The 12,144-nt window shown below is 49.0% G+C and overlaps 1 protein-coding gene across 23 annotated transcripts in view; it reads left to right on the forward strand.

Moving 5' to 3' along the window:
* Positions 1 to 12,144, forward strand: part of MAPT (microtubule associated protein tau) — a 135,680-nt gene that overhangs the window by 59,207 nt on the left and 64,329 nt on the right. For all 23 annotated transcript variants that reach the window (XM_033218824.1, XM_033218988.1, XM_033219370.1 and 20 more), the window contains exon 2: positions 10,029 to 10,178. In XM_033218824.1, coding sequence (XP_033074715.1) covers positions 10,046 to 10,178 — 133 coding nt within the window. In that variant the 5' untranslated portion in view covers positions 10,029 to 10,045. The remainder of the gene's footprint in view (positions 1 to 10,028; positions 10,179 to 12,144) is intronic.

Genomic DNA, 12,144 nt, shown 5'->3' on the forward strand with positions numbered 1-12,144 from the left:
ACTAGATAGAGGTGATAGTTGTACAACATTGTGAATGTACTCAATGCCACTGAATCATTCATTTTAAATCGTTCATTGTATGTTGCATGAATTTTAAGTCAATCAAAAACAATTGTTTGAAAAGGGAAAAGCCTATGGGTAGCGGCAGCAGTGATTGGATTCATGATTTGATTCCATGGCTATCCCTCCCCTGCCTCACCCCCTCACCCTCCAGTGTCTTCTTCTTTTACTCTGCACTGTCATCTTTGTTCCCATCTCTCTCTCTCTCAACGCTGCAGACACTTTTCCCTTTCTTTGTCTGCCCCCACCCCCTGGATTTCTCTGTCTCCCTATGAGGCATGAGTTGAGGCTGGGAGGGTGTGATTCTGAAGAAGGCACCAGGAGTGACTCAGCTAGCCCCTTCCCCTCCCAGGGCCTCAATTTCGCTACAAAACCACAGGGACGGACTCAGGAGGCAGTGCCTTTCCAAGGGTCCCTAAAAAATGCCCCATTTTAGTGTCCAGTTTCACTCAACTTTAGCGCTTCCCCTAAAATGTGTTGTTACCTCCCACCCCACTGCCTCTAAGTCACTGCCTGAGAAAACAGGATTGAGGAAAGGAGAAAGGAATAGAGAGAGAGAGGAGGAGAGAAAGGGAGGAAGGCTGATAGATTTAGAAAAGCAAGAAAACAAGTGGTCTGAGGAAAACAGCCTTGGTGTATTTATTTTCCTGTCTGTGTATCGCTTCTCGGCCTTTTGGCTAAGATCAGGTGTATTTTCCTGTCTGTGTGTCTCGCTTAGATTACAGGGATCTGTGGATGATGACACGTCTGGTCCAGGCTGCGTAGCCACCTCAAGGGCATGCTTATTTATATGTTTTTCATTTCACTATCTTTGCTTGGGAGTCCCAGGCCAAGAGGCACAGCTGCGCCATTTGTCTATTGGTTTAGATATCCTTTATCCAGTTCTTCCAGAGAAATCATCCTGCCCTTGGCTCTGGAGGAGGTGGGCAGTAGTGGCCAGAGAGGGGAGGGAAAGGAAGGAGCCAGGTCCTTGGCTAGGATGCCAGGGTCCCCTGCCTCTCACCTGGCCTGGGCTGGAGACCTCCTGCTGTCCTGTCACTGATCACCACCCCACCCCAGGCTCCTGAGTTAGAAGACACAGGCTAAAGTAGACTATATCTCCATTGAAAAACCCACACAAAATAAAGGTTCATAAAAAATAGAAATTTAGACTGGGTGCTGTGGCTCACACCTGTGATCCCAGCACTTTGGGAAGCCAAGGCAGGTGGATTGCTTGAGCCCTGGAGTTCATGACTAGCCTGGGCAACATAGCGAAACCCCATCTCTACAAAAAATACAAAAAATTAGCCAGGCATGGTGGTGCACATCTGTGGTCCCAGCTACTCAGCCTGTGGACCTACATAGAATACAATGTCAGCATAAGAAGGGAGCCCTGGGGTCACCAAATGGTTTGGGGGCAAAGAACTTGAAGGTTGAGAGAAGTGGCTTGGTCACTAGCGGTTGGTTGTAAGACCTGGCCACTGCTTCTTCCATACCCTAGACCTGTACCCTGACATCTCAGGTAAAAAGTTGGGGAATGTTTTATGGTCCAGGGTGAAGGAACAGGCAGTGAGGGGCAGGGGAGCGTCACTTTGCATTTCTGTCTGCCTGGTACTGGCTGTGTGACTTGGACAGGTAACTTCCCAGGCTCCTGGGAATCATAATATCTATGATGATGATGATGATGATGACACCTACCTCAAGGATTGTCCTGAAGGGTCACAGAGATGCCTGCAAGGCACCTGCATGGAGCAAGCGCCCCTTCTCTGGCAGGTGCCAGGTGAGCACCTCCTGTTGCCAGGCCCTGGGGCTATGGCACTGAGTGACCCTGCAAGTCCTACCTGGCGAGGCTGGCATTCTTGTGCTCAGTCAGTGTTGGTTGTAAGACTAAGAAGAGTCACTTCATTTTGCTCTCCAGGGACATCTTTCTGGGTCCTATTTTCTGCCTATGTCAAGCAGAGCCTCAGCGATGCTCCTGAAAATGGGCTTGTTTTTTTTTTTCTTTTTCTTTTTTTTTTTTTTTTGAGACGGAGTCTCGCTTTGTTGCCCAGGCTGGAGTGCAATGGCGCCATCTCGGCTCACTGCAAGCTCCGCCTCCTGGGTTCACGCCATTCTCCTGCGTCAGCCTCCGAGTAGCTGGGACTACAGGCGCCCGCCACCACGCCCAGCTAATTTTTTGTATTTTTAGTAGAGACGGGGTTTCACCATGTTAGCCAGGATGGTCTCGATCTCCTGACCTCGTGATCCGCCCGCCTCGGCCTCCCAAAGTGCTGGGATTACAGGCGTGAGCCACCGCGCCCGGCCAAAATGGGCTTGTCTTTCTTAACATGGCAGGTAGGTCCCAAAGCATTAGCATGGGGCAGCTGACCTCCCCCAGCCAATGCAGTGCAGTGACTCTTGCAACCGAGTCTAATCAGGTCCATGAACCTATGAGCATTTCCTGTCCCAGGATTGGGGTGAAGGCTGAGCCTCCCTGCTTAGAGATTCTTCCTGTGCATTCCACTATTTCTCCCCAAAGAAAAATATTGACCCTCGAGAGAGACACAGTTTATTTCTTTTGCATAGTAAATAGTAGCCTGTATTTTAAGGAAGAGTTGATTTCTGCATCAGCCCCTGTAAGTCATCAGCCTTCTATTGGTGCCTCTGACTCTCTCAAGCTCTGCAGGGGTGTTGGAGGGGGAGGGGAAGGAGGGATCTTTATTAGAAACCAGAATAGTGAGACCCATTGCCCTGTCATCTGCTCCATGGCGCTGAATGAGGCAGCCCGGCAGTGAAACACCGTGAGCGAGCATCCCCAGCCTGCAGAACAGTGGGGCACTGCCCCGAGTCCTAGGAATGACCCTTGATTCTCCTGCTCCTGACTTGGAACCCATGGAAACCTGTAGAAGCAGCTGAGGAAAACCCAACATGAAAAGCAGAACTCCACACTGAAAATATGGGAGGTGATCGGAACATACAATGATTCTTGCTAAGACTGATCCACTGTTTTTATTTTTTTTCGATTGAAGAAATACTGGAGAAGCCTAAAGAAGGAGTCTAAAAACTCTGGCCATGGGCCAAAACTGTCCTTGAGCTAAGAGTAATTTTCACATTTTTAAATGGTTGAAAAATGAAATAAAATAAGAATGATGTTTTGTGACACATGAAAGCTATGTGAAATTCAAATTCCAATATCTATAAATAGTGTTTTATCAGAACACAGTCATGCTTATTCATTCATCTTCGATGGCTGCTTTCCCGCTGCAACCACGTTGAGCAGTTACAACAGAGATCACGTGGCCCACAAAGTCTTACAATACTTACTATCTGGCCCTTTCCAGAAAAAATGTGCTGACTCTTGACCTTGACCTCAGCACTTTGGGAGGCTGAGGCAGGCGGGTCGCTTGAGCCCTGGAGTTCATGACCAGCCTGGACAATATTAATGAGACTCCATCTCTACAAAAAATAAAACACATTAGCCAGGCATGGTGGTGCACACCTGTGGTCCCAGCCACTTGGGAGGCTGAGGTGGGAGGATCGCCTGAACCCAGGAAGTCAAAGGTGCAGTGAGCTGTGATGGTGCCACTGCACCTCAGCCTGGATGACAGAGCAAGACCTTGTCTCCAAATAAATAAATAATACAAAGTAAAATAAATAAAATAATATAAAAAGGAATCAATTTACAATTATAATGAAAGCCAGGGGGCATAGTAGAACACATTTTCTAGAGCTCATTAAGTCAAATGAGTCACCAGTTAGTAAAACGCAGTCAGGGGGAAGAGAGGGCAGGATTCTTTGAAGCAGCGGCTCTCCTAAAAACAGAACCCACCCTTGTCCAGCTGCCTTCCCTCCTGAAGGTGTTCCCTTTGACCATGTGACCCCCACCCCCTATTTCCCAGCCATCCAAGCCCACTTCTAGCATAATACGAGCTTCTAATCCCTCTCCCTGACCCCAACCCAATTTTGAAGCCCAGTCTAGTATTTTCTAAACTGTACTTCTTGGCTCTGTTCCTTCCTTTCTATCACCTCTGCCTTTTTACTGCAAGCTTGGACCACTGCAGTCACCTCCCTACCAACAGTCGTTCCCTACCCATCCAATCGGCCCCGCCTGCTGCTGCAAAATTTGGCCGGGCGCGGTGGCTCAAGCCTGTAATCCCAGCACTTTGGGAGGCCGAGACGGGCGGATCACAAGGTCAGGAGATCGAGACCATCCTGGCTAACACGGTGAAACCCCGTCTCTACTAAAAATACAAAAACTAGCCGGGCGAGGTGGCGGGCGCCTCTAGTCCCAGCTACTCGGGAGGCTGAGGCAGGAGAATGGCGTAAACCCGGGAGGCGGAGCTTGCAGTGAGCTGAGATCTGGCCACTGCACTCCAGTCCGGGCGACAGAGCGAGACTCCGCCTCAAAAAAAAAAAAAAAATTCACCTAGGGCACCTCTGTGGTGTTGCCCCTGCCTGTGGACAAAGTCCAAGCCAGCCACCTCACCTACCTACAGGTGAGTGGGGAGCAGCCAGCGTGTTCAGTGGTTTACCCCATCGCCACAGACTTGGTGATGTGTTGATGTGCAGAGAAGGGGTGTTCACAGCCACAACACAAGCAATCCTGCCCCACGTGGGACCTAAGATGGACATGCTGCAAGCCACCTCTAAGAATCCAACATAAGGCAGAGGGGAGAATGGCTCACACAGCACAAACACTCCTTTTTGTTTTTTTGGTTTTTTTTTTCTTTTTGAGAGGAGTCTCACTCTATTGCCCAGGCAGGAGTGCAGTGGCACAATCTCAGCTCACCGCAACCTCCGCCTCCCAGGTTCAAGCGATTCTCTAGCCTCAGCCTTCCAAGTAGCTGGGATTACAGGGGTGCCCCACCACACCCGGCTAATTTTTGTATTTTTGGTAGAGATGAGGTTTCACCATGTTGGCCAGGCTTGTCTTAGCTCCTGACCTCAGGTGATCTGCCTGCCTTGGCCTCCCAAAGTGCTGGGATTACAGGTGTGAGCCATGGGGCCTAGCCTCCTTCCATTTTAATGTATACCTAATTTGCCCATTGAGAACGGTTGAGACACATTTTAGGTGGCCAGGGTCTACTTAGAGTTAGTGCTCATGACCAGGCCCAGGTCGAGCCTGGCTGGCCAAATGGTGCCTTTGACCTGCTCTGGCTGTGTGCAAAGGAATGAGCTGATGGATGGGGGCGCAGTGTGTGGGCAGTGGGCTGGGGCTGGCAGGACTCAGTGACCAAGGGAAGAGAACTTTCCTCACCACCAGCCTGTCTTTTCAGGACACTGCAGGGGGGCTTTGGGACTTGGTGATGAACACAGCATAGTGAGCTGTCCAGCATGTGGGCTCCTGGATTCTCACAGTTCCCAGGCTCCTTCAGAGGCTCTCTCTAAAGGGAGCTGCTCTCTTTAGAACCCACGCATTTAGAATATAGGCAACCACTGCATTGGGGACAACTGACCTCAAACATAGAGACCAGAGCAGATGGGGCTCATCATGTGAAACTCATCTTGAACTCTAGCAGCTTCTTTTCACAAGTTCATGGAGAGAGGTTTTCCACTGAGGGAATCACATCTGTCTGATCAAACGAGGCTTGGGAAATGGCTCTCCTGTTCATTCCCTGGAAACCTCTGATGGAACCACTGCCACTGTGGCGGCCCCGGCACTGGCACCCCAGCCATGATTGGTGCCCCAGCCACATCTCTGCTGTGAGCCCCAGAGCCCTGGTTAATTAATCATCCGTGTGTTGACGGGGAGAGGCCCGTTCACGAAAACAGTGTAAAGCCCCGGGCGATGTGGCCATGGCAGGAAGGGTGCGGGACTACATTCCACCCCCAACTGAGAGATTCAGAAACCAGAAGAAAATGGAAAAACATACTGTGCTCTTGGGTGGGAAAACTAAATATGAAGAGAGCAGTTTTTATAGTTTTGGCCTATAATACAATTCCAGCCGAAATCCCAATGGAGCTTTGAGAATTTGCAGGAAAAAAAAAAATCTAAAGTACATCTGGAAGACAAAACTTACAAGAAGGTCAAATAATTTTGAAAAAGAAAATGATATCTGAGCCCACCTAGAGAATAATACTTGAGATCCAAAGCTTAAATCAGGAGGCTCTAGCACCAAAATTGACAGATAAACGGGACAGAGTACATGGTGCATTCACCTGGGAAAGAGGGCAGATTGGTCTGCAAATAGGCCTGGGTCCATTGGCTTTAGCTGTTATGTTTGGGGAGAAAGTTTTCAACCTCTCTCCATCTTAAACCTAAAAATATTCCAAATGAATCAATAAATGTAAAAAATTAGACCACTAAAAACCTAGAAGAAAATGGGTGATCTTTCTATACCATAGAGCAATGGAATAAATCACAAAGGAAAACAGATTTGACTATATAAAAATTAAACCCTGCCTATCAAAAACCATCAGAAACCAAAATAAAAGGCAACTGGAGAAGACAGTTGCCACAAATATGATCAAGGGTTAATGTTATTCATAAATTAAGAGTCCACACAAGTCGTTAGAATGAGCACTGAGACCTGAACAGAGAAGCAAAAAGAATGAGAGGGGGTTGGCGCAGAGGCTCACGCCTGTAATCCCAGCACTTTGGGAGGCCAAGGCAGGTGGATCACGAGGTCAGGAAATTGCAACTATATTTTTTAATGCATAGAATAAGAGGCTAGAGGGAAATATCACAGATCCTTAACATACATTCCCAAACCTTTGTAAATCCACAGATTCATGAAAACAGACACGTTTGTGCAAGTGCCTGATCTTTCCTGTTATACATTCATTAGAAGTCAAGCCCTCGTACCACAAAGTATCTGCCTTTTCAAATGTGATCAAAATGTTCTCTTTTGCTTCAAGGCCATTTTTCACAAAGCAATGGCATTTTTGCCTCTTCATCAGAGTCACTGTGTGCCCTGGAGGACTGAGAACAGCAGAGCCGTGTTGGGATGAGACAGGGCAGCCGGGAGGATTGGGCTCACTCCCTACTAAGTGCCTCACTCGCGTACAGCCCCCGGAGAGGAAGAGGGGTTCAGATTTATTCCTCAGCCAGATGGCATGTGCCGCCTCTCCTGGAATCTCACGTCACTTATGATGGACCAAAATTCCAAAAGCTGAATCCATGACTGTCAAAGTCTGGTATGGCAGGATGTCAACAGTAATCATTTCTGGGCAGAGGGATGATTTTCTCTTCCCATCTTGCTTTGTATAAATACATTTTCTATAATAAGATTGTATTACTTTTCTCATGAAGAAATAGCAAAGTACTGTTTTACTCAAAATATGAATAGAGCCAGGCATGCTAGCAGCTTATACCTGTAATCCCAACGCTTTGGGAGGCGGAAATGGGAAGGTCACTTCAGCCCAGAAGTTTGAGACCAACCTGGGCAACATAGTGAGACCCCGTCCCCTCTCCCCGCAAAAAAAACCTACAAAGCATTTATCCTAGATTATTCACAGGGGCCAAAAAAAAAAAAGAAAAAAAAAAGAAAATTCAGGCGTCCTATAGCCATGAGCTATGAATATGAAAATATGCAAATGTGAAAGAAAAGCCAGCACATCTGATTTTTACTTTTACTTTCACAGCTCTGTCCACCATGTTCCAAGAGGAGAAACTTGGTCATTGAAAGGAATCGATCAAATCCAAAGAACAAAACCACTGTGTTCGTTAAACTTCTTAGTGTTCACAAAGCTTTAGCTGCAGGTTGAATGGGACAACCCGAATTGGCTAGCTCGTCTGGGCTGCAGGGAGCAGAGATAGCACCACTGCACTCCAGCCTGGCAACAAAGTGAGACTCTCTCTCAAAAAAACAAACAAAAAAAAAACAAAGTTCAGAAATTCAAAGTTATGAGTTATTTTTAAAATAATAATAATTATAATAATAATTCACAATAAAGATGAGGACAAAGTGTGAGCAAATGGTAGTTTCTGTCCGGCTTTGTTGAGCTGAAGCAGCATCTCTCTGCTGGGGCTTTTGGGGAAAAAGGGTATGTGTTGCTCTTCAGATCCCAAGCCTCGTGCCCCGACTGGGTCCTGTGTGGTGCTTCTCAGCACACTGGGAGAGCCACCGTTGGAACGCACACCTGGGGGACCTGGTGTGTGACGGTGCGGTGAGTGGGGGCCACAGCCTGACTCCAGGGAAGCCAGCGAGCTCAGAGCTAGAGGAGTCAGGACACCCCCGATGGGTCAAGAGTTGGTTTTGCTGCCAGTTGGCATCTGATTGAACCATCCCTTCACTTCTCCGTACCTCACTTTCCTTACCAGATGTGCTCTGCTGATGCCATTCTCTCCTGTTCAGTCCAACCTTCACCACTGAAGAGAAAGAGCAAACTGCTAGGCAGCAGGATTGATTTTTTTTTTTTTTTTTTTTTTTTGAGACAGAGTCTCACTCTGTCGCCCAGGCTGGGGTGCAGTGGCCAGATCTCAGCTCACTGCAAGCTCCGCCTCCCGGGTTTACGCCATTCTCCTGCCTCAGTCTCCCGAGTAGCTGGGACTACAGGCGCCCACCACCTCGCCCGGCTAGTTTTTTGTATTTTTTTTTTTTTTTTTTTTTTTTTTTTTTTTTTTTTTGAGACGGAGTCTCGCTCTGTCGCCCAGGCTGGAGTGCAGTGGCCGGATCTCAGCTCACTGCAAGCTCCGCCTCCCGGGTTCACGCCATTCTCCTGCCTCAGCCTCCCGAGTAGCTGGGACTACAGGCGCCCGCCACCTCGCCCGGCTAGGTTTTGTATTTTTTTTAGTAGAGACGGGGTTTCACCATTTTGGCCAGGATGGTCTCGATCTCCTGACCTCGTGATCCGCCCGTCTCGGCCTCCCAAAGTGCTGGGATTACAGGCTTGAGCCACCGCGCCCGGCCAGTTTTTTGTATTTTTTTAGTAGAGACGGGGTTTCACCGTGTTAGCCAGGATGGTCTCGATCTCCTGACCTCGTGATCTGCCCGTCTCGGCCTCCCAAAGTGCTGGGATGACAGGCTTGAGCCACCGCACCTGGCCGCAGCATTGATTTTTTTAATGAAGTGGAAAGAGAGCTGGGAATAACAAGTCGGGCCCACCTTACCTACTTCACCTGGTGGGTTTGTTTGTTTCGTTTTGTTTTTGTTTCGAGACCGAGTCTCGCCCTGTCACCCAGGCTGGAGTGCAGTAGTGTAATCTCGGCTCACTGCAGTCTCCACCTGCCAGGTTCAATTGATTCTCCTGCCTCAGTCTCCCGAGTAGCTGGGATTATAGGCACCTGCCACATGCCTGGCTAATTATTGTATTTTTAGTAGAGATGGGGTTTCACCATGTTGGCCAGGTTGGCCTCGATCTTCTGACCTCAGTGATCCACCCACCTCGGCCTCCCAAAGTGCTGGATGACAGGCTTGAGCCACCGCACCTGGCCGCAGCATTGATTTTTTTAATGAAGTGGAAAGAGAGCTGGGAATAACAAGTCGGGCCCACCTTACCTACTTCACCTGGTGGGTTTGTTTGTTTCGTTTTGTTTTTGTTTCGAGACCGAGTCTCGCCCTGTCACCCAGGCTGGAGTGCAGTAGTGTAATCTCGGCTCACTGCAGTCTCCACCTGCCAGGTTCAATTGATTCTCCTGCCTCAGTCTCCCGAGTAGCTGGGATTATAGGCACCTGCCACATGCCTGGCTAATTATTGTATTTTTAGTAGAGATGGGGTTTCACCATGTTGGCCAGGTTGGCCTCGATCTTCTGACCTCAGGTGATCCACCCACCTCGGCCTCCCAAAGTGCTGGGATGACAGGTGTGAGCCACCATGCCTGGCCCTCACCTGGTGGTTTTGAATGTGAACTGAATGTGTTGGTAAATTAAGCATGCGGATAGACGTAAATAACACTTGGGCAGGAATATGGAGCACGGGATGAGGATGGGCACCTAGCTGTTGGAGAGGGTGATGGGGAGGCTGACAGCTGCCTGCCATCAACTGGGAGGAGGGGCTCCTCTCTCTCTTCACCCCCCCTCTGCCCCCCAACACTCCCCGGAACTTATCCTCCCCTCTTCTTTCTCCAGGCGAGCCTTGAACCAGGATGGCTGAGCCCCGCCAGGAGTTCGATGTGATGGAAGATCACGCTGGGACGTACGGGTTGGGGGACAGGAAAGATCAAGAGGGCTACACCATGCTCCAAGACCAAGAGGGTGACACGGACGCTGGCCTGAAAGGTTAGTGGACAGCCATGCACAGCAGGCCCAGACTACTGTAAGCCAAGGGGTGGCAGGAACAATTTGCATCCAGAATTGTAAAGAAGTTTTAAATACATTATTGTCTTAGATTGTTAGTAGAGTGAAACCTCATTAATTTGAGTGGGCCAAGATAACTCAAACAGTGAGATAATGGCCAGGCACGGTGGCTCACGCCTATAATCCCAGCACTTTGGAAGGCCCAGGCAAGAGGATCCCTTGAGGCCAGGAATTTGAGACCAGCCTGGGCAACATAGCAAGACCCCGTCTCTAAGAAGAATTTAAAAATTAGCTGGGTGTTGTGGTGCATGTCTATAGTCCTAGCTACTCAGGATGCTGAGGCGGAAGAATCACTAGAGCCCAGGAGTTCAAGGTTGCAGTGAGCTGTGATTATGAAACTGCACTCCAGCCTGAGCAACAGAGCAAGACCCTGTTGGAGAAAAAAAAAAAGAAGAAATTTACCTTGAGTTACCCACATGAGTGAATGTAGGGACAAAGATTGCAGGGGCTTGACAATCTCTCAAATACAGGGTACTTTCTGAGGCGTTAGCCACACCTGTTAGCTTATAAATCAGTAGTATTGATTAGCATGTAAAATATGTGACTTTAAACATTGCTTTTTATCCTTCCTTAGATCAGGCCTGACTGGCCTCTCTTTAGCAAGAGTTGGTTAGCCCTGGGATTCTTACTGTAGCCACATTAATAAATGACATCAACTTCTAAATATTCTATAATACCATCGTTTGGCCAAATTGACTTTGCCTCTTCCTTTCTCTTTCCAAATGAAATGTTTCATTTCACTGTCAGACCACATGGTCCGGGACCCCACGGAGCACACAGCCCTCCCTCTATCTCCCCATGCAGGCCCTTCACCCACTGCTGGAGTGCCAAGTTGGTCCAAGGGTTGGACCAGGTTGTTGTCTCAGGTTGTCTCAAGGTTGGTCCAGGTTGTCTCAGTGCTGGCTTGTGCTACAAGGAGCCCTTCTTTCCACGGGTGTCGCTAGCAGTGAGTGCTCACAGCAACAGCCCACGGTGCAGCCCGAGGGCAGGGTGGACTCAGTCCCTGCCTCTATACCCATTTCTAAGCAAGCAAAATGGCAAACACTCTACTTTTCTCTTTTAATGCTAAAAATAAGAAAACACGTTGCAGCTCAGGGTATGGGTAGTGGATGGAAGCCATGGAGTTCCAAGGTGGGAAGTGACCCCTACTGGATACGTCTATTCAGGAAGATCACTGGAGTGAGTGGGGTCTCTGGGAGGTTCCCTGAGTGTGGGAAGCTGGGACCACCAGCTTTCTCACACCGTGAGTGGCCATCCCAGCTTGGAGAGGTTCCAGGACTGGTTGCGAGGCTCATTTCAGATTTCCATCTGTTGAATCAGGGAAGGTGTTGGATTATGAGGAATTTGGGAATTAGGAAAGTGGGTGCAGGTAGGTTGGGGGGAGGTGAAGGAAGACATGGGCACTTTGCAGGAGCAGGGGCTGCTCAGAGGTGTCCGAGAAGCTCTTGGTGAGGAGGTGAGAGGGAGAGGGGAATGCAGCTCGGTGCAGCCTCCCTGCCTGAGGTCAGCCATCACGTGGTGATGGAAAGATGGAAATGTGCTTTCTGATGGCTCCAGCCAATGCTGCCAGATTCAGCTCCCCAGGGAGGCCAGCTGAGAGGCTCCAAGCTAGGAGATCTGTTTTCTCCTTTGAATCCTTCTTAGAGGCTGGGCATGGTGGCTCACACCTGTAATCCCAGCACTTTGGGAGGCTGTGGCGGGAGGATCGCTTGAGCCCAGGAGTTCCAGACCAGCCTGGGCAACATAGTGGGACCTCGTCTCTACAGATAATAATTTTTAAAATTATCTGGGCATAGTGGCATGCACCTATAGTCCCAGCTACTCAAGAGGCTGAGGCAGGAGGATCACTTGAGCCCAGGAGGCAGAGGTTGCAGTGAGCCAAGATCCC

The sequence above is a fragment of the Trachypithecus francoisi genome, unplaced genomic scaffold (genome assembly GCF_009764315.1).
Source record: "Trachypithecus francoisi isolate TF-2019V2 unplaced genomic scaffold, Tfra_2.0 Contig00057_ERROPOS647011, whole genome shotgun sequence".
Classification (NCBI taxonomy): domain Eukaryota; kingdom Metazoa; phylum Chordata; class Mammalia; order Primates; family Cercopithecidae; genus Trachypithecus; species Trachypithecus francoisi.